At 55.7% G+C, this 27,757-nt stretch overlaps 1 protein-coding gene and 1 long non-coding RNA gene across 3 annotated transcripts in view; both read right to left on the bottom strand.

The window, feature by feature from the left end:
- The window catches only part of STK11 (serine/threonine kinase 11), a 39,088-nt gene extending 15,611 nt beyond the window's left edge, over positions 1-23,477 (bottom strand). Inside the window, exons 1-7 of one of the 2 annotated variants that reach the window (XM_083811038.1) lie at positions 22,042-23,477; positions 14,976-15,059; positions 11,194-11,283; positions 9,850-9,982; positions 9,237-9,373; positions 8,592-8,719; positions 1,629-1,686 (exon numbers count right to left, since the gene is read on the bottom strand). In XM_083811038.1, coding sequence (XP_083667164.1) covers positions 1,629-1,686; positions 8,592-8,719; positions 9,237-9,373; positions 9,850-9,982; positions 11,194-11,283; positions 14,976-15,059; positions 22,042-22,331 — 920 coding nt within the window. In that variant the 5' untranslated portion in view covers positions 22,332-23,477. The remainder of the gene's footprint in view (positions 1-1,628; positions 1,687-8,591; positions 8,720-9,236; positions 9,374-9,849; positions 9,983-11,193; positions 11,284-14,975; positions 15,060-22,041) is intronic. The other variant, XM_083811037.1, reaches the window with a different exon arrangement.
- Positions 11,916-14,968, bottom strand: LOC310886459. Its single transcript, XR_014575326.1, has 2 exons — positions 14,345-14,968; positions 11,916-13,795 (listed from the first exon to the last, which is right to left on the bottom strand). It is a non-coding gene; the product is annotated as an uncharacterized lncRNA (long non-coding RNA).
- Positions 23,478-27,757: the final 4,280 nt, after the last annotated feature.

Here is a 27,757-nt window from a genome sequence, read left to right as displayed (position 1 = left end):
CGGCACGCTTTGGACCCATGGCATCAACGGGAAAGAAAGTGCTTCCGGTGATTTAAAGTGCTTTCAGTGATTTCCTCGGTACCTACTAACCTGCTCCACAGAGCTGATTCCTACCAGGCTTCTCCAGCGCTGACAAAGCAGGGGTTTGCCGTGCGGGAAGGCGATCAGCGCCCTGCCGCCAGCTGCACTGACCAGAACCACTTCATTACCGGGACACCGACGGCACGCAGGGCTTCGCTGTGTAGCTTGCGGCCTCCAGTCCTCAGCGGTAGATGGGAGAAGGACAGTCAGCAGCAGCAGGAGCTATTGTTTCGGGGATCAGCTCCATACGGGTCCCAAACGCTAGGCAGCATTTGGGGGGCCAGCCCCCAGCAGCCCCCTTCACGGCCCGCTCTTACTGGGGAGCACGTGCATGGGGAAGGGCACTCAAAAAGCAAATGCCTGCTCCTGTCACCTCCCAGGCCCGGTGAAACAACCAATGCACGGCGCCTGGCTGCTATTAAAAGAGCCTGCCTGCCTAATTAATTGACCAGGCAGCTACATAAGACCTGCCCCCAGCCCCTTTGATCTTAGTCAGGGGTAGCCGCAGCAGCTCCTCGGCGGCACACCAGTGCAGTTCGAGCCTGGCTGGTTTTGTTCTGGGGCTCCTGCAGACGCCTCCCATGCCGTAACATCTACCAGGGATCATCATCTGACAGCACACAGCTACCGCTGCTGCTTTTTTCAGGGAAACGAGAGGAAAATAGCGCTCGTGCTGACTGCGGGCAGCACAAAGCAGGCCCGTTGCCTTCTAGGATCAGAGCCTTGTTTTTACAAGGTTCCCAAAAGCTTTCTGGGCAGGCTTGTAGGCAGGACCTCTGCCGAGCAGCTGCGGTCCAGCAGGCAGCTCTGCATGTCCTCAGAAGCACTTCCTATTCAAATAGCAGATAAGCTAATGCAGCCTCCGCGCTGAAGCATCCTTATGATGCTTTTTGTTCTTGTACTTTTATCCGCCCAGGAAATCTCTGCTTAGAGGCAGCATGTTCAAACAGATCCTTTAAAAAAAAACCTCAGAGATAACGGGGCCTTCCCCCCCCCTCAGACAATGGCAAGGATAAAGGGGGAGGATATGGGGGAGGGAAGAGTATGACATTAAAGAGAAAAATAAAAAAAATCCCATTGTCCTGGAACGCTTTTCCCCATACTGATTCCATATGGAGCAAATACCAAGGGATATTTCTGTCACCAGACCGTCCAGAAGCCCAGAACTAACACACGCTCCTCAACAGCCCTCGTTCAATAACCCAGCTTTAAGGAGCCCCTGTTCCCCTGCTCCATTAATACTAGCTGGCCTCTGAAACAAATTATCCAGAACCCTCAATTATCAAGAACCAGTCGCGCTAGAAACATATTTTCAACATATTCATTATTCACCAGTTAGCAATTCAAATGCTTTAACCGGATGCTCTAATAGGAGGAAAAAAAGCCAAGGAGAGGTTGCCAGAGCACCAGCAGAGCTGGAGGAAGGATATCTAGTGACTTCCATGTGTCTGCTGTCAAAAGGAAAAATGAGTTGAGAGCAATAGCACAGGTACATTAGCATAAGAAGCAGAAAGAGAATGACTAATAGGAAGAAGCTGAACACTCACTTGTGCTGCCTTATCTGCTGTATTGAAAATCTCTTGGCTGGGTCGTATTCAAGCATCCCTGAAAAGAAGGAAAAAAAGTCCAGGTGTGATCACAGATGCTCTCAGCCAAGTTGAAGACAGGAGGCGTAAAGCTCTGCCCTTCCCTCCCACCACCCTGCCCCAGCAGCAAGCGATGTGTCCGGCCCTCCTGGCAGCTCCGGGAGCCTGTACCTCCAGGAAGGGTTTGCTCCACGGGTCACAGGGAGCGCAGCACAAAGCCCCGACTCTACTGCTGGCTGCCTGATCAGTCTGTTCCTCAGTTTCCCCACCTGCCATGCAGACACGACCTTTCCCTCCTTCACACCGTGGGGAGGGACTCGTACGGCCCCGGATCGTACGCCCAAGCACGTCTCTAGGCAAAGAGCAGCAAGGCTCCGCATGTCAAGGGTAACGCTACTGAACTTTCTGTGGAAGAGGCACGGCATATGTAAAGCTGCTTGGCATCCCAGGAACTCTGCAGTCCAGGGAAATCCTGTTCTGGAAGTACAGCTGCAAGAAGTAACAACAAATAATCCTACTGTCCGTCCTATCAGCCGTCTTTTCGCCCTAGCCAGAAGTTTGATTTCTGGCATCAGCTGCTAAAATAACTGGGATTAGGGTGAAGAGAGTGGAGGGTGGAAAAAAATAGCTCATCTGTGTTCACCCTACAAAAGAAGGGGGTGGATTACTTAAACAGGCTCATGAGATGCCCACTCTGCTCCACTATCTTTAAAAAGCTTCACAACTCCACAGAAGGAAAGAAGGAAGTTTTGCTGTATTCTTCAGAGAGGAGCCAACGGGACCTAACGAGTCCCATCCAGCAGCATCCAAGATCCCTCCAACGAAGCTTCCAAGACCACATTCATCTAGTGGATGTTGAACTCCTGCTGCCGCACATTACAAGCAGTTTTGCATGTACTGGATGAAGCCCCCTCGCTGCTTTTGAAGCGCTAGTGAGCCTCGCAGAGGCAGCACGAAGAGGAAGGTTTTGGGAAGAGGTAGTAACAGGAGCACCCCACCTCCAGCAACCAGAGGAAAGGCCAGGAAGCAGAACAGACCTGTCAGAGTGAAAGTCGGGACAAGGGGCATTCAAATAAGTTGCAAGGACCTTGCAGATGGTTTTTCTCTTGAACAACGGTATTAGAAGAAAGCAGTCAACAGCACACGCGATCAAAGCTGATTCAGGTCTTCCTTGTCAGCTCAGTTTGTGTCGTGCTACAACCAGTAACGATTCTACTGTAAAAGACAGAAAGCCACTATTGTGTGTCCCCACAGGCATTTCTGCAAGACTCGGTCACTCCAAACAAGTGAGCACTTAGGAAACAAGCTTTTGAGAGTAATTTTGTATCTTTAAAAACAAGGAGATTTTTCCAGCAGATAAGGGTTCATTTAGATCAGTTGTAGCCTATAGAGTATGGGCAGGAAAAGATGGTGTGAAAGCACTGAAGTCACCTTCCCCTCAGAAACCAGCACAGTTTCCCATGGCAATTTGAAAAGATTTATCAGTACTGATGACAGCACTAATAGCTTTAAGCAGGTGGCATCACTATTGCTCCACACTACATCAACATGAAGTAGGTGAGAAAAACAAAAACAAGCCATGGGAAGACTTCTCCAGGTTAGAGAAGGCCAGGTGCATCACAAGCAGCTCAAGGCACCGGAGCCTTCAGCATTCAAAGCTTTGGACTGAGCACACCAGAAACGTACAACTTGCCTTGCTGAGACCATAAAAGCCACCTTGTGGCTGTTACGTGGTGAGCTGACGGGAGTCCTAAGCTCAAGAGTCCTAAGTCTCAGGAGAAGCTCCTCATACTGGGTATTTTCTCCCCCGAGCAGAATAAAGCCCTGCAAACAAGCAAGCAGCAGCCCAGGCTGCAGCTACAGACCAGAACTGGGAGTAAGTGGCAGGAGGTGATTAATGTTAGTGACGGTGCCAAAAGCTGAACAGCTCGGCTGCTACCGAGACCCACCACCAGGAGAGTATTTTGAGATGGCCTCACAGTAAGGGCGAGAGAGAGGGAAGATGCATTTGAACCACCTTCAGCAGAGGAAGGATTGATCCTGAATCCTGCTAGCCTGCAAAGCGCTGCAACACCTGTAGTCCAACATCAAAGTGCTTTCACTGGGCAAATTCCAAGTTCTTCTATATTCCAGCCTGTCTGCAGAGTCCCTGCAGCCTTCCCAGTCCCAGGACAGCTGAGGCTGGAATGGTCCTCTGGAGATGATCCTGTGCAACCCTCTTGCTCAGAGCAGGGTCCGCTAGAGCAGGTCACCCAGGACCATTTCCAGCTGGAGCACCCTCATCATAAGCGGCTCGCTTTGGCCACAGGAAAAATAAATGTGCATCCCTTCAAACACTGTTTAAAGAATGACAGGACTAACAGAGAAATTTAAGGCATTTACCAGATGAAACCGGTGCAACAGAGGATAAGGTTCGAAGGTGAATTATTAACAGGGGCCTAGCAGCACTAGTTACAAATAGCTATGGTGCAGAGCTGTATTGTTCTCAAACAAGCAATTAAAGAGGCATGAAGAAGGTAAGCGAGCAAAAAATATTTCCTTAAAGGAAAAGGGCTGCATTTCAGGCAGCGCTCTAAAGAAAACAGAACATCCAGTCACTGAAAATGTACATTCGTGTGTTCAGCGTGACTCACTCATGGCAGGCCTGTGGCTGAAGTCCTGCACTGAAGAGACTTCACCAAGACAAAACATCATGTACTATTCACCAGTCAAGTCATCCCAGAGCGTCTGCCCACAGCAGCCACACATCTCTACCATTTACGGTAAAGATTTCCACGCAGTTTATCTGCGAGTAGAGAAGAGACGCTGCAACGGGGAGATTCTTCAGGAGGATGCCTGACTTGCAAACCTCTGCTCCCCTGGTATTTCAGGAGGAGTCGCTGTGCCCATACATGGGATATTATGCCCATTACAGCACTCTGGCAGCCTCAAAACCCTTTCAAATTACATCAAGTGGTAACGTGAACACTGGAGACCACAAACCTGCCTTGAGCTCCTTGTCACAGACTCCAGCCCACACATTTCAATAATCCTGAACAAGCACAGCATGGTATCACATGGTAGAATATATTTTTTTAAGCAGACAGCACAATCAGAGGTATGTTTTTTGAGAGGCAGGAAGAAATCTAACAGCTATAGTTTGAATTCAACCTGGATTTTATTTCAGAGCAATATTTTAAGCCACCAATATAAAGCAGAAAACATCCAATTTGTAAAATGAGACGGGGATTTTTCCCTCTCCTCCATCCTCCACAAGCACAACCAAGTGCTCTGACCAGAAACTCCCTCTGCAGGCAAACCTCAGAGCTCTGACGATGCACATGCAGAAGCCTTGCCGCTGGATGAGTTATAGACACCAGCCTGCCTGACTGCTGGCTCTGGGGACTCCCTGCTACTACAGGATTAAATCATCCCACTGTCATCAGGGTACACATCCTCTTATCCCTGTAAGGTAAGGTCACGGCAGTTACACAGAAATAAGAAAAAACGCTGAGAAACCAACCCAAACCAATCCACTTGTCCCCAGTCACAGCCTGGAGCAGAGCCTGGAAATGAATCCAGGTGCCTAACGCAGGGACTGCAGCCTCAAAACTTTCTCATTTGGTAAAAGCGTATCAGAAGAGGAAAAGCTGACCCTGCTCATTTTTCTTGCTCAGAAGCAAGCTGCATAGGAGTTGGTAAGTCACATGCAGATGTTGTCAGAACCTTAACGCTGAACACTTCCACGTTGACACATCTTTACTGACTGTGCACACAGAAGCCAGAACTGTACTAGCCTCTTTTTCATCGGTGAAGAGTATAAATAAAGCTTCATTCCTGATTAGGGAGGCAAAAAGAAGGGCAGCATCCCAAGTAATCAGCTGAAGCGCACTGCCACGCGAGTCTCTTCACAAGCCAAATAAAACAAGCTTTTAGGTCCTCTACATTCTGCTTTTACTAGAAAGTAGAACATACAAATAAAAATAAGCCCAAGGGGGAAAAAAAGAGTAAAAACACCGCTTTAAGGTTTCCATTCTTTGGTGGACTACTTCTGAAGCAAGTTCTAGTTTGTTTCTCAGCCAGCCTGGCACTATGGTTAACGCAGCTTATAGCCACAGAGGAAACAAGCACTTTGCAGCACGCTGAGTTCTGCCTCACAATAAGAACGCAGCGAACGCTTGCAGCACTGCAGAGCGCTTTGAGCCTTTTAGAAGCACTGCAAAGGTTAAAGTCTCTAGCAAGACAGAGCTGAGCTGCGTGTGTCTGTGCAGCTCGTAGAAAAGCAGCAGCCAGCCATGGACAGGATCTGATCCATAGGCTTTGAATCAGTTTCAACCTGCTGTAGCAGCAGGCGGCACCTACCAGGAAATGCAGATGTTCTGGAGGAAAAACCTGAACCAAATAAAGCACCCTGGTTTTGTCACCATAGCTACGTAGTATCGCCACCACAAGGCTTCAGCACACGCCTTGCTGTCGGCCGGGCTGCGGAGCTGCTCAGCACCCTGCAGGGTGGAGGGCGCTGGGCAATCCCACGCAAACCCGGTCACCTTGGGTCCTCTGGGTTCTTAGCTTCTAGAAGAGGAGAGCATGTTCTCCTCGTTTGGTTTGACATCGGGAGGTTTTGCCAGCTCCTTCTGGGTAACAGGTGTACAACAAGAGGGGGAGAGCGTTCTGAGGTGGGATGGAGGGGAACGACAGAAGGAATCCGTTGGATTTCCCACCGCCCTGGAGGAAACAGACTGAGAGGGACAGACAGACAGCTGCCCCCAGGCACGCTCCTCTGCCTACCAAGTGCCCCCTGGCTTGCATCTCTGCAGTGCCCAAAGACAGAAGGGGTGAAGACGTGGCTAGGATGAAGGAAGCAACTCAAGTTGGCAGATGAACAGTTTTGGACAAAGGGCATCAGCTGTGAAGCTCCTTGTTTAAAGTGAGGCAGAAGGGAAAGAGATTCTGACTCCAGGTCTCACCCAGGGGATGGAAAAGGAACTGGAGGGAGTTATTCTGCTAATGAAGCATAAGGTTTGAAGCTATCAATATCCTCAGGACAAGGAAAGAAAAACAACTGCCACGCTCATTCTCCCTAGGGGACAAAGCTAAGTGCAGCAGAGAGGCCGATCGCAAACCCCCAACGATCTCTGCAGGATGCCGTAGAAGACCGGCTGCCAGCCTCGACAGACCGCTGGATTGACTCTACTGGGGCAATTCCCAAGCTCAGAAAAAAAAAATCAGAAAAACACGGCACGTTTTGAGTCAGCATTCACAAACCAAACACCACAGGTAGATCAGGACATCGTTCCCCGGGGCACAGGGCACGAACCATCAGCCAGAAGCGCCGGGCAGCCAGCAGTAGCCACGTTAGGCTGAGCAGAGCGGCCGCGGCACCAGCTGCAGCTCGTAGCTGCGCCTTACGTAATGGCTCCCAAAAGCTGTTAGTGCTGGTTAATGCTCCTTGAAACACCGGGAAGGGAGGTATTTCATAACGCTACGGGGCAGGATAAGCTAAGACGGCCTCAAACGAGGAGGCTTGCAGGGGGTCGGCCACCCCCTGGGAGGTGGGGGGCTGGAGAGGAGCCCCCGCAGCCCGCCGGCAGCAGGCAGACGGACAGACAGCACCACCTGCTGCCACAGCCCGGCACACAGCCGGCACCCAGCGAGGACACCCGCGTCCCCAGCACGGCAGGACAGGGCTCTGCGGGCAGGGAGCGGGTCCGGGCTGCAGCCCCTCGCAGCCCCCCCATGTAGGGGCTGGGTGCCCGAGGGCAGCGCCGCCTCTCCCGCAAGGTCGCAGCAGGTGCTATTTGTAGGGTAAAGTGCAGCCGTAAACGCTTCGAAACTCTTAACCTTTTGGCTAGCCACAAAGCGCAGGAGCGCCGTAGCCCTGCAGAGGACACAGCGCAGCACACAGCCCCGTGTAGCAATAAACAACCCTGTTACGAGCAGACCTGATGACGGACAGGAGGAAGCAGAGCTGACTCAGTTTCCTCACAGTGCCCCATAGCCCTTCGCCCACGCTTACCCCTAGCTACTTGCCTAGCACAAGAACCAGAAAAATAAACTTGAAACGAGGCGGCCTCATTTCATATTTGAAGTCAGGTCTTTCTGAAACAGCTGAGGACAAAGGAAAGGGAGCAAGCCCCCGCTGAGGACTGGGAGTATCCCTGCACCCGACTGCTTCAGAGAGGCAGCAGGAGCTCTGATCGGGATCTCCCGTGTGCTAGAAGCGCACCCAGCTGCTGCCAGCCAGGCACCAAGCTGGCTGCTAAACACAGCACAACTGCTGCTTTAAGCATTCAGCTTTTAAAAGAAGCTGAGAGACTGTTCAACGCTGAACCTCAAACTATTTCAACAAGTGACTAGAACAAAAGCACACAAAAACACCCCTTTCTTCCACCCAAAAGGTGCTGTTCCCATTTCTGACACAGGTCTGGTATGAAAAGGGGCACCAGCCACTTTGCTCCACCACCCCCGCTGCTGTAAATTTAGGGAAAGGGATGAGACAACTGGGACTAAAACACACTGGGGGTAGAGGCTGATGAGGAAGGACAGCAGAACCTGAGTACTCAGTAATTCTCATTGCAGAGAGCTTGGGCAAGGAATTTAATCGAGTGTTCTCACTTGCCATGCTAAATTTAACCTCGTGGGCTTTGCCTTCAGGTTTAAAAGCTGCTGAGAGCAGGAGAAAAATAATGCAAGAACCAACTCTTTACAGAGTAGTGTCTGCAACAACTGCAACCCATGGAGGGTTTAGCATATCTCAGGAAAATGCCAGTGTTCGAGACCTTCCAGAGTCTTATCTTAAGATAAATAATCCTACCTCCTTTCTAATAGGATCCCATGTTGTCACAGGATACTTGGAATGAAGCTCTACCCTGGTCTACACAAGCTGAGCACTTGTTCCACCTCTAGATTTTACCCACTCTTTTTAGAGTCGGCTGAGAGACTCACCTCTCAATAAGTCTGAGAGTGGAGGACCACAATCCTCTGGAATTGTGAAGTCGCCTTTCCCGATGTTTTCAAATAACTTATATATATTATCCCCTTCGAAGGGGTATAGACCCGTTGTAATGTTGTATCTGTAAAGAAGGAGAAGCTGTGTGAGAAGCAGCACACAGAACAGGTGCTTAATTCTTATGTGACTAGGTAAATCAAGAGCAGACAGAAGTAAACTACAAGATGAATATTTGGCAGTATTTGGAATGCTTCTTCTAACTTTGCCTTCCTTTGTCGCAGCCTCTTCATTCACATGAGTCAAAACCACTAAGACATCTCCCTGACAGGCTGGGACGGAAGAAACTTTTAAAAATAAATACTGGAGATACCAGCGCTTTGTGGTTTCTATTCTTATAGTAGCTGCGTATCTCAGATGCTGAGAAGTGGCTGGCAGAGACTTACTCAGAGAGTGGAGATTGCTTTATTCAGAATTGCGAGCACTTTGGATGGGTGTATGTTCCCCAAAGGAAGGGCCACACCGCACACACCCACTCCCCCAACACCATGCAGAAGAGCAGTGACGACAGCAGGTTGCACAAGACCGCGCTATTTGGGGACTTGCAATTTATTGCAACTCCAGGATGCTGCATAGGCACTTACAGCGTGACCCCTGCGGACCAGATGTCTACTTTAAAGCCTGAAAAGGTATCAAGGCCATTGGCGATTTCTGGTGGCTGGAATGCTGGCGACCCTTGGCTCGTTCTGCACGTGTCATCCTCTGCAAACGGATGCAATGCCTGCAGCAGAAGAGACCGATTAGTTTCAGAATTCCAAGGCACACTAATCGTAACTGGTAAACACAAACAGGGAACGCTCTGCTACTGAACATCTACTTGCACATCACGAGAACATGCTGCTATAACAATCGCATGCCACTGGCGATGCTTCCTGTGCTAGCCCTACGTAGCCGAGGCACTTTTTGTATACAGTTAAGTACGAGGGCATGCGGCTTGTCACCATACTGCTGGTTTGTCTAAGATTGATGTCTTTGCCTGTGAGCCTCCTGGATGGAAGTTTTGTGCTGTTACCCACAGCGCGACAACAACGTTGTGTGAGTTACAATAAATATTCAGCAGAGTCACTCTAGAGCACTCTGCAAGTTTAACAGAACAGAAGCCTAAGCGCACAATAAATCAATTGTTACCACAAAGGTGACCTGAATCTAGAATATTATTCTTCCCACACTCTTGACTTCACTGCAGTTCTCACATACCTCTGCTACGCCTAAATCAGATATTTTCAGCGTCCCGTTGGTTGTTAGCAGGAGGTTCCCCGGTTTTATATCCTTGTGGACAATCCCTTGGCTGTGCAAGTATTCTAAGCCGTCTATAAGCTGACAAAAGTACCTGCAGAAATTGTTAAAGGAAAGAAGAAGTCAAGCACTTCCAGAGACTAAGACTGTGAGCTACCATTAATACTTAAAGCAAAGACTAATGTTATTTGATAAAGGTAGGAAATACACGAACACTTGATGCTGAGGAACTTGAGATCGAACTGCTGTGTGTTAAAAAAAATACTTTTACAAGCAGCCAGAAGTTACCTGCTAGAGCTCCGCACCAGCGCGTTAGCCAGCTCAGACTCTGTTGAAGCCCTCCTCACAAGTTGTGTATTTTCTAAGTGCGGGCACCACGACAGCACAAACCTGCTAGTTAATTCTGACACCTGACTTAGCCTAGGCTAAATTAAGCTAGCAAAAGATGCTCTTTCAGTGGCATAGCTGTCTCTGCTAGAGGATGGGGAAAAAACGGTTTCCTTCAGCCAGCAGAAGGTTTATTTTTCTGTTACTGGCTGGGCAAAGGTAACAGATGGTCAGAGACTATGAGCATGGCATTACTATAACGCAACAAGCATTGTGCATTGACAATTGTTCATTCACTTTTTACCTCATAATTTATCTCCAGGAAATATTACCCATCTTAACGCATCTATATCTCACTTAGACCCTCTCTGATCTCAGACACCATTTAAGACCGTGAAAATATGTAGTCACTACAAATTTGCTGGTCCGCACAGATTTTATATATAAGATCTCCTCCCTACATCCATTTCCAGAACTTTAAGGTTCCTTTACTTGCATGCTGACACAGGCTTCAGATTAGCCTACCTAAACAAGCTAACAGATCATGCTGGATATTGCCCATTCTTAATCCAAAGACCTTTAACCTTTTTTCCTGACACTGAACTGTCTGGCTTGCCTCATTTAGATAGGGCAAACCCTCACAGAATCCTCCACCGCTCCCATCTTAGCTGAACGACAGCTATAGCAAAGGCCAAGAAAGGCTGCCATGCACCTCTTGCAGCAAAACAAAAGCAACAGAACATTCAATAGCAAGAGGCTTTTTCTTCCCAGAACCAAAGGGTTCTCCCTGCCAGCATTTCATTAGTCTTTTTTTTTATTTTTTTATCCCCATGGATGTAAAAGATGTGGTTATTAAACAAAGTTAGTTTTACTTTAAAGTGCAGCCAGCAGTCTAATTGAGAGGAGAACACGCTCTTGAGTTCAAGAGATAGCAGCGAGGAGAGGCTGATGCAGTCCAAGGAACAAAACTGCACTTACCCATGAGCCTGAAAAACTGGAAACCTCTTTTCTGGGACACTGTCCAGCATCTCCTGCATCCCACACACACAGTACTCCATCACCATATACGTGAAGGCAGAGTTAAGGAAGCTTCAAGGTTAAATACTTCCCAGGCAAAGGCCGCACGAGGACTGCAGCCGGGGAGCTGCCGTGCAGGCAGCTCTGTTACCTGGTGCGCACACACCTGAGAAGCGGAGCCTGAGCTGTGCCCCACCTTCCTCCAGCTGGCTAACAGGATGCAAGGAGCCCCCAAAACTCTTCCGAAGGACCAGCAACAGCTCGGCAATCAGACGTGAAACGGGACATGAACAGAAATTACACTGGAAACCTTACAAGCATGACAGAAGTCAGGCAATTTTCTGCAGTGGCTGAAAAAAAAGTTAACCCCCCCCAGCAGAAGAGCTGCAGGCTGCAGCACATTCTCCCCAGCCCCTGGCTGCTCCGCACCTGGCAGAAGTGAGCTCCCGTGCCCTCCCCCAGAGGTTGTTCTTCCTTTCCTGTGGGCACTACCGAGCAGCTACTGCTCACCCCCATCCCCACAGCCGTGTTCCACCAGTAGAAGGATCCCTAGACAGCCGGGAAGCTTTTTTTGAAAGCTTATGGACAAAAAAATTACAATACAGTGCCAAGAGCTGGTGGCACTTCTTAGTGTTTATTCCCTTCCAGCGTATTCCATTTTTCATCTCCCTTAAGTTTTAATGCTGGGGCCAAACAATGGCAACGACACAACTGCCTGGAGCAGGAATTGCCTCTGCTTTCTTCCTCTCCCAGGGCTTTTAAAGGCAGACTGCGCTCAGAGGGGCTCAGGAACAGACCCTGAGACATCTGGTGGCTTTGTCAAGGGAGTGCACCTTCGAGATAAAGCGCAGAGCGAAACAGGGCTGTCGGGCAGCCCCGTTCTGCAGCAACACAAAGCACTTCTTTGGTCACTAATTCTTCCTGGCAGATGCCTTCTTAACCTAAGCCTAAAATAAGTTGCTTATCTCCCAAGATACTGCCTTAACTCTTGAGGCAAGAGACGCTGAGGAGTTGGCCTGCATTTTAAGTGGGATTGGGCTAAAGGCTGGTGCCCTTTTATAGAGGATTCCATCCCAGAGCTCAAAACACCGCACAAACTCACTGATTTAGCACTACATCCCCCATACGAGCTGCTCTTCAGAGGGATGCTAAAGTGCTGTAAGACTTTGCAATGGGCACAATGCCACCTGTAAATCAGCAGACACAAGAACAGCAGGAAGAGCCCGGGCTTCATTCCTATCATCTCTTACCGTGGAAGAAAGCTACGGGCTACTCGTATCGCAGTGACGTGGGAGAGCAGCGCTCCCGAATTCAAGAAAACAACGCTAATGGTAGATTTTGCAGGCTAGCTGTCGGGAAGCCAAAGCCAGCTCATTCTCATCTACAAAGAACAACCTGATTTTGGTCTCATTAACTGCCAGGCTGTCTTTCACCCCTTCTTTTGTAACCGATCCAGCTCTGGCTGGTCAGCCAGATTACAGTACGAACTTCCAGGCTGGAGCAGATCTATTACCGGTGCCCCGAGACGAGTGAAGCTCTCATTTCTGCTAATCAATAGGGTTCTGCTCCCACGCACAACTGCACGCACTGGTAACAGAAGCTGTCGAGGGAGGGTGCCAGCTGGGATGCTGCTTATTGAACTGGGTTTATTTTCTGCCTGGATTAGTTCTCCATTCATCACCAGCTCCGCATTCCCAGCCACAGCAGGTCAGCAGAGCAGCCCATTAAATACTAAAGGTAGTTGATATTTTTAATCCAGTCATCACAGCTTTCCTATTAGCAAAAAAATCATTGAAGGCTTTGACTCGACTTGTTAAAACGCTATCTGCGTAAGTACAGGACTGCGGGCTTCAGCCACACTTAGCAGCAACAGAAAGCTCAGGTGAAAACAGAACCCTCCCGTTTGTGGCATTTGAAACTGGGCCTGCAATGTTCATCCTGGAAATCAAGGTTCGTTTTTAACGAGTAACAGGGAAGGAAGCAACAATTAAAAGTCGAGTGAGGTACAGGGGAGGGATGTTGCCTTGCACAGCTTCCTGCAAGGCACCAATCCAAGCGTTTGCACGACTACACAGCAAAAGGAGCAAGGGAACTGACCTGCAGAGAACAGCCTAATGAAAGAGAAAGTTACTGTTCAGCTGGATCTGCTCCCAAACCCATTTGCCACGCAGCTGCACAAGTGCTTGTACTGCCGCATCCGAAAACATGCTGCACAGGCACCGGCAGTGCCAACAAGAAGCTGGAGAAAGGTTAAAGCACAATCATGGACAAATTCTCTCTCCCAACCCCAATTTCTCCAGTTACTGCCAGAATAAAGAGGTACAGGGAAGAAAGAGTGCAGAAGCAGATAAAAACCAGAGAAGTCAGCCTATAAAAACTATGAAAAACCAAATAGCTCCTTTTCAAACACCTCTGTTAGTAAAGGAAGAAACATCCCCATTGGCTCAGAGAGGCCAAAACCCATTTCTGAATGACCACTTCGGGTTGTCATCACCTGTTACCAACACACGAGGTCTCTCTCGGGCTCTTTTTCAGTACGCTTCTCCTTCAGCATCCCAGCTTCCTATTAATTAAATGGTATCTTTCTAGAGACAGTAATTGAATTACAGTCCCTTCAGTCTGTTAAGGCTACAAAACACAAGTGAAAGTTGTCATGCTTTTCATATCAATGATTTGGTGGCAGAGCATTTGATCTAATTAAAGCGCACAATTAAGTTACCCGTTTTCTGAAGTACCGTAATTGGAAGGCAGTATTTAGAAAACACTGCCAAAAATAAAAGCAGCTATTTATGAGGCACTACACCAGATCAGCTCGGTGAGCTTACGGGCTGGCCCACGTCAAAGTGCGCTCCCCAGAAGCGCCCAGCTGCCCGCCTGCACACCGAGGCACAGCGCACAGCGGGGGGGGCTCAGCGCACCCGTGGGACCGCGCGCTGCAGCAACACGCTGCAGTCCGCGCGATGCACCGGGATCTCAAGCCCCAGCTTAGTTTCCAGAGCTGCAGTTGTGTCTCAGAAGCAGTGTGCTAAAGCTCTCACAAGCTTTCCCAGCAGTGCCACGAGAGACCTTCGCACAAAGAATAAAACACGGGGGGCTCTGGAGTTTGTCTCACCTTGGTGAGGACAACCGGCACCAGAGCGCTCCAAGTGCCCGTGGAGGAGGCACGCTGCTGGAGCGCACAGCCCCTCCACACGAAGGGAGCGAGCTGCAGGCATCTGTGTTGCAGAGAACAAGTGATTTCCTTGCCCCCCTCTTTCTTTTGAGGGAAAGAATAAGAATACCTAAACCATTGCCAAGAACTTAAAGGAAAAAACATTACAGGAATTGATTTCGCATGGCGTAAATCAAAACAGAGCTATCTTTAGGGAAAGCAAGCCCTGCCATATACCACCAGCCAGGACAGGAGGCTCAACGGGACAGATCCGCAGCTTTATTTTCATCTCCGAGCTGCTGAAGGTCACACAACGAAGCACAGGGTTTCAGTGGTGGTTCCCCCCTGCTCCAGCCCCACATACGTAACCTGGGGGCAATATTTTTATTTCCTAACTGAGAAGCTGGGAAACTTAAGAAAGCACACTTCAGTGGAAAGTATTCCAGACATGCGATACGTTTAATACTAGGGGAAGTAATTTTAAGCTTAAGAAACATTCAGCGGGGCCTTAAAAGCAGAACTAAAATGATTCAGCACTGCAGCAGAAAACGACAAGAATTCAAACCTTCAGCCCCTGTGTTGAAAAGGATATATTTTCTGCTTCTCTTCGTTGTATAATACATCTACCAACTGGATAACGTTTTTGTGCCGTAACCGTCGCAGGAGCTGAATTTCCCTGCAGGAAAAGAAAGGGGAAAAACATTAAATTTAGAAGCCTATTTCCTTACTATGGAACACAACTATTTTCTAATGGATTTTTACACTTCAAACTGTATCAGTCCCAGCTGCTTCACCTCAGGTCACCTACACACACTGTCCGACAGAAGGTCTCGTGTTCTTGGATTCATTAGCCCAGGGTTAGCCCACGAAGATACTCCCTGGCCACTGCCCAGGAATAAACCAAGAACCCTTCCAGTTAACACTACACAGCCCCTCAGTTTTCCCCAGACAGGAATCCTGGTCCATGGCGAGCAGCAGGCGAAGCGTCCTCAAGGAGCAGCCTCCTCGGTGCTGGTGCTGGGCTCACAGCACCAAGCTCAGGACCGCGTCCTGCAGGGCGCACAGCTAGGAGGCGACGATCACACGGGTGATCTGCATTTTTATTTGAAAAACAGCAATCACGTTAAGAAGTGCACGCAGGCCCGCCTGGGTTTATCCCACCCGTGGCAGCGACTGCACCGAGCGGAGGAGCGAGGGGTGCCGGCGGGAGCCGCTGCGCTCAGCAACACCGCGCCGTGAACCTGGGAACGAAGACAGGAACAGCGTCTTCTTCCAAGCTTTAGTCCTACCTCAAGCAAACTGCTCAGAGATCTGAATCGAATCCTGTTTGTGCACAGGGCGTACTGCGAGACTGAGCGAGAAGGCACCCTCCCTTCGCTACGGAACGGGCCCTTGGGTGGATCTCCTATCAGCCATCTCGATCTTTTGTCTCTCGAGATCTTGCACTCGGTCCCAAACCACCACATTTTAGTATCTTTTACATTAAACAGCCTGCAAAATCCTGCCGGATGGCGGCTGCGAAGAGGAGGAACAGGAGGATCAGGCCGGTCAGGTCGGGGTGGTTCCGTTCTGCGGGGCTGGGAGGCGCAGACGCTTCGCTGCCGCTGGGTCCCGGGCTGGCGCTGAGCTGCTCGCAGGCTCCTCTTTCTCACTCCCCTCCTGCCACTTGGGGAGCGGCTTGGAGAAGCCTGGCCAGGGCCCAGCAGCTGGGGCTCCTGGAAGCAGCACTACACAGAACTCGGAGCACAGCTTCAGAAGGGAGAGCCTCTGCCCGAGCCCACGGCGCTCCAGGCTGGGAGAGCTGCGCCACGAGCCCGGCTCTAACGAGCCGTGGCCAGCACCACGGCTTGGTGATGCCTCCCGTCTGGTTAACGAACCAGCCGCTGCTCCTTCAAAGGGCTCGCAGAGTGCAGGACCACAAGCGGGTTTGTTTTTTAAAGAGATCTTGTAGGAACTCCTGAGCAGTGGTATCGTCCCACCGCCAAGGGTCAGCCCAGGCACTCTCCCTTTATCGCGCGGGGCTTTAAAAATTAGGGTGGCTGCACAGAAACCTGGGGCGGCTGCACAGAAACCTGGGGCGGCAAGGCAGAGCTCCAGTGGGTGTTTAGTTTAAATGGCAGACGGATTTGCAAAGTGATGCAACTGCTCTAATTATAGTAATGACCAAAAGGCTGAAGTGGATTAAATTAGCATAGGAACTGCAGCCAGCATCAGCGTGGGTCTGAGAAGTTTGTGCATAACGAGGGGGACGGCTGAGGCCTCAGGCCAGGCCGGAGACGGAGCGAGCGCGCACCCTTCAGTCAGATTCCTCTGCTGCGAAGAACGAGAAAGCTCCCAACACCGGGAAGCTTAAAAACGCCGATCCCACCAGCTCATTCCCCGCAACGCTGCTTGGAAGCGCAAGCACCGATTCGTTCCACCTTTAAGAGAGGAATAACCCTTCCCATCTCCGCGGTGCCTGGTTCCAGAAGGACGCCGGGAGCCCCGCGGGGAGCCACCCATCCCAAATGCCAGCGGAGCGCACCCACCTCCGGGGCAGAGGCCAAGCGGCCGCTCCCCAGCGGGAAGAGGGCTCCTATTTTTAGCTCCTCTCGCATTCTCAAACGCCCGAGGAATGGAGGCAGCCACGCCGGCCACCTCCAGCTCCGCTTCGTTTCCAGCCTTCGCCACCTCAGGGAGCACAGGCCTTACCTTGTCAGGAGGCGCCTGGACCTCCTCCCTCCCTCCCCAGTTAACACCAAGACACCCCGGCCCCCCCTCGTCCCGCGCAGCAGCGTTTCAGTCAGCAGCAGGGGATGGGCACACACCGTGCGTGCCCACGGCTCGCTGCCCTCAGCCCAGGCACGGCCGCCCAGCGAACCTGCTCAGACTTTGGGACCTTTGGGGCCTGCTGCAGCTTCACCTCCTTTCCTTGCGGCTTCTAACGCGCAGGTTTCTGAAGTCTGCAGCTGAGCTTTTTTTGGGATCGGCGCTCTCCCCAGCAGAGGGGAAGGGAGAGCTGCCAGGTCCCTCAGCGGGGAGCTGTCAGACCCAGGCTCACCCGGACACATCGAGGCTCAGCTCCCCGCTCTGGCGACCAGCGGCTCTTTTTTTGTCCCTAACAAAGCCACCTGCCTGTCCCACGTGCCACACGAGTCTGGGGGCGCCGAGGAAAGGGGACGTGCTTTCCTGGACCCCTCCAGTGAGGGCAGAGTCTTGGGAAGGATCCTCACCCCGACGGCGACACAACGCCCAGCACCTCAGAACCGCGTTGCCTTTCCCCAGGAAGAAGCGTTCGGGACGGCCCCCACACAGCCTCGCTCAGCGCCCACGGGTACCCCTGGGCTGAGCACCCGCTCCTCCGTGAGCCCGTTTCACCGAGCCCATTCCTGCTCAACCAAAGGGGCAGCGCAGCCTGAAGACGCACCCCAGCCCCTTCCTCGGGCTCCCAAGGGTCCTCCGCAGGCCCAAGCTCTTCGGGTTTGGCTGCAGGTGGTGTGGGATCTTTCCCGCATTACCCCCAGGCCAAACCAAGCCAGAGATGAGGGCCTGCAGCACAAATCCCGGCCGGGGAAGCGCTCACCCACCCCAAACACTTCTTCACTCTGCCTCAGGCAACTGCGCCCCCCTCCAGCCCCACACGCGGGGCCCAGGAGCCGGCGGCACCGCGCAGGATCGGCGCTGCGCCGCACGCCAGCCCTAGCACGTGCCCTAAATCCGCCGGCACCGCTCCTGCTAATTGCTACAAGGGACTGGAGAGTCACCCACTTGGTCTTTACGCAACCCTACTGCTGCACGATGCAGTTATTTAGATTGATTTTGTAATCCCGCACGGCCAAAGTGAGCATTAATTACAAATTAGCGTCCCCGAAACCCCACAAAGCAGATTAACAAATCTTTCCTGGATTCTGAATCCTGGAAAGATTAACAAAAGCAGAGCGCGGTGACACCTCCTCCTCCCCACCCACGCCCCCAGGGGTGCCCGACAGCCCAGACCCCACGCCCGTTTACATCTTCTAAACCTCCACCTTGAACCCAGCAGGTGCCCCGCGCAGCTGAGCACCCCGCTCACCCCACGGCACGCGGCCCCAGGCCGCGGCGGGCAGGAGACGCGTCGGTCACCTCGGGACCGTCCCCATCCGCAGCACCCAGCCCCGCGTGCACCGGGTCCTCCCTTCACCGGGTCCTCCCTGGGGCAGCACTGCCCAGGTTCGGGGCTGCGCGGCCCCTGACGTGCAGAGCCGAGGGGCAAACCGTCAGATTACAGGCCTGCTGCGCAGCTGAGGCCTCAGAGGAGTCCTAACGAGCATATATTCAAATGTGAGTAATCGCTGAGCGTGGTAAGTACAGAACAAGCCACCTGGGACACACACAGAAAGTCCCAAACACTTAATTAAAATGGGAGGCTATTAGCACACGGCTTTATTAAACTTGTGCTGCTACAGACGAAGCCTTCCAAGTTTTCCTTCGTCCTTTTGCAGTCCGACCAAACCCCTTTTCTGGGCTCACCGGAGGCAGCAGCTAGCGCGGTACCGCCTGGCTGCCCGACCTGCCCCCAGCTCTCCGCAGGACCGCGGACACGTGCAGGTTCCCCGCGGTGATTTAGGGAAACGTGTCTCAGGTTTAAACCCTCGGCATCCGCACCAGAAATCCCAAACGTATTCCGGCCGACCCCTGGGTCCCAGAGCCGCCACGGCTGCGTGCCCGGGCAGGACGAGGGCTCGAGCACCCGCAGGAGCGACGCGAGAAGCGCCCCGCAGCCAGAGCTGCCGCCCAGCCCCGCACAGCGCTCGGGGCTGGTCGCTGCCCCGCTCCCTTCTCGCCATCCCGTGTGTTACCCGCTCGTGTCGCTACCCGAGGGCCGACGTCTGGGCAGCGTTTTCCAGGGAACCTCTCCGGCCTGCTGTCTGCAGGGGCTGCCCCTTCGCAGCAGCGGCACAAGGCACCCGGCGAGAGCTGCGGGGCACGAGCCCGCCACAACTCCCTCACGTCTCGGCCAGCCAGATGCAGCACGCAGGGAGGGCAGGAAGCTGCGCAGGCAAGAAACCAGGGCTGGAGATCAGAGCGGGGTAGGAACCAGCTCCGTCTCCGCAGCTAGCAGAGCCGCACAGCCAGGTATTTAGGGACAAACACCAGGCAGCGGCTCCCAGGAGACAGGCACCGAGCCGAGAACCCCCCCGAGGCGCCCAGCCCCTCTGCCGGGGCACGAACGCGTGCGTAGCTCTGCAGGAAGACATTGGCCCCGGAGAGCAGAGTAACAACTTACGCAGGGGTCCTACGGCAGGGAAAACAATTCGTTAGGGACTCAAAGGGTCTCTCCCAACCATTTAATTCGCCCCAGGTGCAGCTGCCTGCATCCTGCCGTGGACGGGACTGCTCACGCACGCCGACGGGCACGGCGAGAGCAGGAGCCTGGTGCTGGGGACAGAGGAAGAGATTTTTGATCTGCAGGGGCAGCAGCTGGAGTCGGGGTGGTTACGGAGAGCAGCCAGCCACAACCACGTCGCACGCACAGCGAGCGGCACATCCGCGCGCAGATAAGGGCGCGGGGAGGACCAGAGGCGCGTGGCACCAACGCAGGAACCAGTTACTCATCAGGAACTTGCAACAAGAAGCAGAAGCTGACGGCGCGACCCCTTCGCTGCCTCCCCGCGCTCCGTGGGAGCAGTTTGTGGGTGGGAGCCACTCGCCGAGGCTGCTCGCAGGCAGCTGCAAGGAGTGAAGTTTCCACACGGCGCGGCCAAGCAGCGCGACGTTAAGCAGCGCTAACGCACAGCTTCCCGGCGCCGCCGCCGCAACAGCCTCCCCGCGGGCACGCGGGTTTTATGGGCGCTGGTTTGCTCCCCGTCCACGGCCAGACCCTGCGGCTTGATGACGAACCTCACCACGGCGGGCGTATTCGGGGAGGGGACACGGCTCCCACCTCCCCGTGCAGCCGCACCAGGGGGTTTGGGTTAGGTCAGAGCTGCGTGGTCCTGCCTGTGACCAAAATGCGACGTTTTGTCCTAAAAAAGTTCACGGCTGAACACAAAGACAAAGCAAACGGGTAGGCGGACAACGAGAAGAGGACAGGGTGACAAAAATAGGAAGTCGAGCTGAAGTAAGCCCTCGTTCGGGGGCAACACTTAAGATCTGCCGCCGTGTTTTGAAGCAAGGGCGGCTGAGCCAGAAAAACATCCCCAGCAAAGCAGCGCCCGGCTCGTCCGCTTCACTAAGCAGCCTTAACGAAGGCAAACGAGACGTTCCCAGGCTCTGGGCATGAATAAAGCCTCTGCAGGGTGCACCTCGGGACTCGGGACCATTACCACGGCTCTGATAACAGGAAGCTCTCCTCTGGCTTGGCAAGCCCCCTTCCACCAGGAGGGAGAGGCGTTCAGAGCCGCCGTCGGGAGGCACCAACCTCCCCTTCTGCGGCCAAGCCGACACCAGAGGAGGGGGGCAGGGACGGGGCGCCGTGCCTCTACCGGCGAAACCAGAGCCGTTTCGTTACACATTAACCCGCAGTTTGCTCTTATCCTGAACCCGAGCCAGCCGAGGGAGGTCCCGGCACTGGGGCTTGTGACCGCCCTGTCACCACGCCTGTCACCGAAGGTTAGAGGCGAGCTCTGAGAGCCGGCCGCCCCCGGGCCCGGTACAGGATGTGAAATATCTCGCAGCTGGGCTCGGAAACTCAACCCAACCCGAGAAACAGAAACAAGACGCCGCTAGGTCAGGGCTCCGGGCTCAGCACGCCGCAGCTGAGGCCGTAACACCGGAGTCTTCCGAACACCCCAAGATCTCCCTCCTGCCACGAGATAAACCCTGCGAGCAGTTTGTTTTGGCTGCAGAAGGCTCCCCTTCGCGGCAGATAAACAGCTATCTCGCGCGGCCGCAGCGAACAGCTCGCTGTGGGAAACGCAGCCGGCTGCGAGGCCCCGGTGCACGGGGCAGGGAGCCGAAAGGGAAAGTTTTGTGTAACGAGCCCTGCAGAGGAGCCAACGCTAGGCTTCTCCCCGGCCTGTTTTAATTAGTTACTTGTGCCCTGACTAATCGGGACGTAACTGGCACTTGGACAGCCTTCCAAGCACAGATCTTGAGTCACTGAGGAGAGGTTGGCAACCCTTGTCCCCATTTTACAGCTGCAGAACTCAACTGAGAAGAGCCTCCAGTTGCTTCCTAAACCCATTAGTCAGGAGTGAAACCAGGAAGAAAATCCACGGCTTCCTGTGCCCACCGGGTGGGGAGCACATGGGAACACGTCCCGGGCACTTGTCACAGCGGTGGCGGCGCCAACGGCCACCCCCAGGAGCCAAACGCCGCTTGGTGCCGGTGCAGGCTGTGTCTGCGCACCCCCAGCTCCGCCACCCCTCACCTCGCCCAGCTAAAAGCAGCACCGCTCACCACTCTGACATGAAATCCTGAAGAGGAATCCTCTCTCAGCACCACCACCACAAAAAAAGAGGCGTTACGTGCTGCCAGTTCACAGCGGAGCTGCCCCCTTGCCCTTGAGGCCGAGCTCCCTGTCCCCGCTCTCAGCGCGGGACAGTTTAGGAGCGCCCTCAGCCCCGCAGTTCCTGAGCCCCCACGACTTCGGGAGCGTTCCCACAACACAGAGCTATGGGGTTCCTTAAAACGAGAGGACTTCAGCTGGAAAATAACGGCCAAGGTCAACCCCCCAGCCCCCAGGAACGTTTACTCACTTTTTCACATTTGCCTCCCCGTTGGGGATCCTGCGCAGCTTCTTCTTCTTCAGGATTTTCACAGCTCTCCTGCAGAGGGTTTCGGAGTCCAGCATCTCCTTGACTTTGCCATAAGAGCCTTCTCCAAGCAAGTCTCCCATCAGGTACTTGCCGATGAGCTTGGCCCTCTTCCGCCGCGGCTGATAGATGACCTCCGTAGAGTCGATGCGATGGATGAAGGTGTCCATCCCCACAGACATCAGCTCGCTCTCGGCAAACATACCCAGCTGCTGCGGCTCCTGCATATCCATCCTGGATTAAGTTCCTTCACCTGCCTTCCTTAAGCGCTCAGGGTTTTAATCCCGTTTGTGAGTTTCCAACACTCCCTTTTACTCCTTCTTGAAAAAAAAAAGGATCCAGAAGATTGTACAAACATGAATAAAAAACAAAACAAAAAGAACTACGAGCTGCTTCCAGCTCAGGCGGATGCTAAAAGATCCAGGCCTGCTCCAGTAACGCAAAGTCTCTTAAAAAGAATTTATCTCGGGCCAGACGCACGCAGGTTGGGACGCGCTTTGCTCCCGACCTGGCCCCACCACTAGGGTTCTTTCAAGTCAACCTGGCCTTTAGCTTGGCCCAGTTTGTCGAGCGAAGTGCTAGGTCATCCTCCGGGACTTCAGGCCACCGCATGAAACCAGACAAGTGCCAAGTCCCTTTCGTGGCTTTCCATCACCAGCAGAGCACAGTCACCGGCTGCAAGGCGGAGGGCAGGGGGGGCGTCTCTGCCCCGCTGGCCTCACCTTCCACGCACGAGCACGGGCGCTGGGGGGGTTCAGCCGTTGGGAAGCTGGAACCACGTTTCCTCGAAGGAGATTTCGGGAACGATCCTAACGCCCTCGCTTCTCACGCCTACCAAAGTTTGAGGCCTTCGGTGCCTACCGAGACCTCCCAGGGGCATCCTTCAAGCACCGGGATTCCGCCTGGCACATGATGCGACCCCCCCCCGGGCTCCGGCTGGGCTCACGCGACGCAGAACCGGCCGGAGCCTCCCCGAGCACCGCGAGACGGCCGCCGTCAGCGGGACGCGGCTGCCCCCGCCCGCGGCCCCACGCGCCCCATTCCCCGCCCGGCAACGGGGAGATCGCGGCAGGGCAGGGCCGCCGCCCCCGCCCGGGCTCCTTCCCGCGGGGCAGGGGGCACGGGGCCGCTAGGAGAGCGGCGGGGAGGGGCGGGCCCGGTGCTCCCCCCCCCCCCTCCGGTACGGGAGCGGCGGGGCCCTCTCGGGAAGGGCCCGGGCCGCGCCCCCCCCCGGCCGCCCCCTCAACCCCGGGTCGGGGGAGGGGGGGGGCTGGGGGCCGCCGGCCTCGTCCCCCCCTCCCCGCTGCCGGGCCTCGGGAACCGGGCCCGGCCCCGCCGCGCTCCCCGCTCCCGCCCGGCCTCAGGGGGATCCCCGCCGGCCGCTGCCGCCTCCGCTCTGCCCCCGGGGCCTGCTCCGGGCCCGCTCCCGCCGCCCCCTCAGCGCCGCCGCCGCCGCGCGCCCGCCGCCGCCATTTTGTTTACCTCCCGCCCCCGCCCGGCCCCGCCGCGCTCCCGCCGCTACCCCCCCTCCCTCCCCGGCCGGGCCTCGCACCTCCCTAGCGACCGACGTGCGCTCCCATTGGCCGTCGCGCCGGCCCCGCCCCCGCACGCTCGCCCGCTGGTTGGCCGCGGCCGGGCGGCGAGGGGGAGGAGCCGGGAGAGCGGCTTTCGCTTCCGGTTGGCTCGCGGAGTTTGCAGCCCGCCCTCCCGCGCGGCCGGGCGGCGGGGCGCTCTGATTGGCCGGGCGGGCTGTCCGTCAGCCGCCGGCGGGGCGAAGGGCGAAGGGCGAAGGGGAAGCGGTTGCCATGGAGACGGGCGCGGAAGGGAGCGGCGCCGGGCCTGGGCCTAGGCCGGGGAGCGGGGCCCGGCCCTGCCCCGCCCCGCCCGGCCCCTCCCGGCCCCCCCGGTGCTCCGGGCCCGGTGCTCGAGGCCCGCAGAGCCCCCCGAGCCTCCTGTGTCCCCGTTACACCCCGCTTTGCCCGCGTCTCCTTCCCCTGCCGGTGCCTCCTGAGGCGTCCGGCACGCGTCGGTCGGTCCCGACACGTTTCCACGCCCCGGGACAATAACAAATAAATAACAAATAAAGCCGAACGCCGCCTTTAGCTGTAACCCCCCCAGACGGGGTCCAGGGAACGCTCCGGCGGCCTCTGAAAGGCAGCCGGGCTGGGCTGGGGGCAGCGCCTGCGTGCACTGTGCTGCGCGGCGCTGTCAGCGCGCGCTGGGGTCTGCTGCTGCTGATGATGATGACGATGATGATGACGATGATGATGCTGATCGGAGGCACGGGGGGAGAAGGATTTGGATGGAGCCAGGCGCGGTTTGCTGAGGTCACGCTCATGATGGTCCCAAAGCCCGCAGTGAGCTCCGTTACCTGGCTCCGAACACTGCGGCGTTCCTCAGCCGCGCGCTCAGCTGCTGGGCAAGCACCAGCCTTGGGGTGCCTCACGCAGCTCAACTCACAGCTTTTCCTGGGACATTGCTCCATCGCCTGCAGGAGACGGATTTACCGGGGAGCTTACTGAAATCACCCGTGTTTTTGACTGCAGACGCTCACTCGTGCACTGCCCCGACCTTTTGGCCGCTTTCTCATCTCACGAGCATTTATTTGTCTTTCTCCTTGCTGTGTTTTAACAGCAGCACCCAGAGAGCACCGCTGGAAGATAATTCCCGCCCTGGTGGCTGATCCGAGCGGGCCGGACGGACCGGCAGCTGCGCAGGACGGACTGACGGACGGGCACGGCTCCCCCGGCTGCGTAACGAGGCTACGGCGTGCCCTGAGGCAGCCCCACCGCCGCTGCCTGCTGGTCCAGCCCAGCCCAGCCTTGCCCCGGGCCTGTCTTTGGGGTGATTTCCCCTAATACCCAACGCGAATCCCCCTGGCACCTGCAGGCACCCCGCAGCTGGGCCCTTCCCAGGCCCGTCTGCGGCGGCAGAAGCCGCCCTCTCCCGGCCGAACGCGCACCCAGCAGCGGCCGCCCGCCCTCGGCTGGCCCCGGGAGCAGGGCCGGGAGCAGGGCCGGGAGCAGGCCGTCACCTCCAGCCGTCGGCGTTTGCTTTTGGTCAGCGTGGTACAAAAAAAAAGCACAGAGAGCGCCGGAGAAAACATCTCCGGTTCGATGCGCACGGTGGCACCCCCGGGACGGCGGCACCGGGACAGCACCACAGGCAGGGGCCCTGCAGGATGGGACGCTCCTGACCGAAACGCTTCTGCTGCAGGGCTTCTCCAGCAAGAGCTGGCTTTGCTCCACTGCCTCCCCTCATACGGGCATTGGGAAGGCTCCCGCCGCTCGCTGGGTTGCACCAAACACCTCGCAGCGTGCTGCAGCCTCCGTCCGGCAGCCGGGAGCTCAGCCAAGGGGCTCACGGGAGCCTCACGCGCTGCTGTCCCCCGCGGGCGGCTGGGGGGACCGGCTGCCTCTCGGTAACGGCTGGGGAGCACTTGGAAGGATTTTCTGCAGGAGGCCGGGCATCCAGCAAAGTGCAAATGTTCTTGCGCTGCAGACGTGCAGATTACAAAGGCGTCACTGAAGGGAGATCATTTTGGAAGGACCCTGTAAGTTGCAGAGAGCAGCGTATTTAAACACCTCAGGCATAAATCTGCAGCCTTGTGGCCGCCCTCCCAGCTCCATGGCTGGCAGCCCAGCTCGGGGTCCTGCTGGGGAGCAGTGCTGCGGCCCAGAAACAGCCCCGTACTCCACAGCCCGGGGTCCCCAAAGGCTCTGCAGATCCCCAGGGCCAGGGGCATCTCCCCGGCTCCATCCCCACAGCACCCTGCGGAGCTGGGGAGCCTTCCCAGAGCACAGGGCCTGGAGCTGGCAGCAGGGCAGAGAAGGGGGCGCAGCCGCCCCCCAGGGCTCTGGCAGCACCATCTTTTTCCTCCTGCTCCCTTGCAGGCTTCTCTCATGATAGCGCCTGGCCGCGTGTGATTTACTTCGATCTTGGCACCGAGTCCAAAGTGCTGGAAAGCGATCACCCAAATTCTGGTAAGTGCTGTGCTTCCCCCTCCCGAGAGGGCCGGGTTCCCAGCAGCAGGAGGGCAGGATCGATTGGAAACTGTCCACAGCAAAGAAACGCGGGCAGGAGGCAGCTCCCATGGCTTCGGCTGCAGCTCCCGGCCGGGTTGCATCAGCTGCACTCTGCTCCCTGCCGCTCCCGGTGCCGCAGAAAGAGGCTCCCCAGAGGTGGAAACTCAGTGAAGGAGCTCCCCAAACCTGAGGGGCTTTGCAGGATGCTGCCCCCCAGCGTGGCTCCTGCCAGGTACGGGGCAGCCGGGTCCCGTCCAGGCTCCCTGCTCGGCTCCAGCCTGCGCTGACGGCCTGGCACAGGGCAGTGGCTCTGTCCCCCCACCCTGAGATGCCCCTTCCCGAAGCTGCGGCCGGCAGGGAGCCAGCTGGACCCAGGGCTCCTTGCCCCGGCGGAAAGTCAGGGGATTTCCAGGCTGTGGGAAAAAAACAGGAACCGAGCGCATGCAACACAGCCGGGCTCACCCCGGCACCGCCACGGCAGCGGCCCCGTGGCACGCACGGCAGCCGAGGCCGCAGGCTCCGGGCCCCGATGCTCTCGTTTTTGAGCCCATTATCCCAGGCCCCAGTGACCCCAGAGGCCTGGCTGCCTGGGAAGGGATTCTTCTGGGGAAGGCAGAGCGTTTCCCGGGGGCATCGCTCTCCTGTGAGGGGCAGAGCGCCAGCACGCGGCCCAGCCACGTCCCCAGCACTGCACACGGACATCCCAGCACCACGGGGTGATGCCCCCCACGTGGGGACGGGGAAGGCAGAGCCCTGCACCCACCAGGAACACACCCAGCACCTCCCCGCTGCCCCCCAGCTCCAGGGCCCGCAGCTGAAGGCCCCCAAACCATGGCTGGTGGCTGCCTGCAGCAGGTGCTGCGCTTGCTCCTGGAGGGGATTTAGGGGTGCAGAGGGGACCGCAGGGTCAGCGGGTTTGTGCCTGGAACGGGAACTGGGGTGGGAAGTGGGGAGGAGGCGAGTGCTGGAGCTGCGGCACCAGCGGCAGGGCCGGCAGCGGTTACAGGAGGCTGACTAACCGCCGGCTGGATCCGTCCTGGTTCTCCCACTGCGTTGATTCACTGGTATCGCACTACATAAATAGCTCTAGGGGATTTTAAGCCCTAAAAATGCACAGCTAAGGAGGCTTCAGCAATTGTTCTCATGTAGGAGAGCTCCCACCCGTACGGGGGACGAGGACGGCGCAGGCAGGGCAGTGCTGCTCTTTGCGGATGTGTCGCTGGTGCCTTCAGCGAGCCCGCTGGGGTGTGCAGTGAGAGCCAGAGCAGCAGCAGGAGTTCCTAAAAGCGTGATTTAAAGGAGCCAGAGCCTCTGGCATTAACCTCTGGAAAAAGAATACTTCAGAAGGCATGATGCAATTGCTGATTAATTAACGCACGCAGATGAATGAAGTGTTCTGAGAGCAGCGCTCACCGACAGCCCCAAAAGCCCAAACATGACAAATTCTGTGTTTGGGCCTGAGCAGGAGAAGGGGAAACTTCCCTCGTGCCCGGGCTGAGGCCCTGCAGGGGCTGGGGCTGGCAGAGCTGGCGGCGGGGTCCTGCTGCGAGGTGCCCGCTCGCGGCAGCGGGCTGTGGGACGGGCGAGGCCGGATTTTGGGTTTTCGCTGCTGCAGGCTCTGAAGCTCCCCAGGA

The sequence above is a fragment of the Anser anser genome (genome assembly GCF_964211835.1).
Source record: "Anser anser genome assembly, chromosome: 25".
Classification (NCBI taxonomy): Eukaryota; Metazoa; Chordata; class Aves; order Anseriformes; family Anatidae; genus Anser; species Anser anser.
Note: the sequence above shows the minus strand (reverse complement) of the source record. Positions and strands in the feature narration are given on the sequence as shown.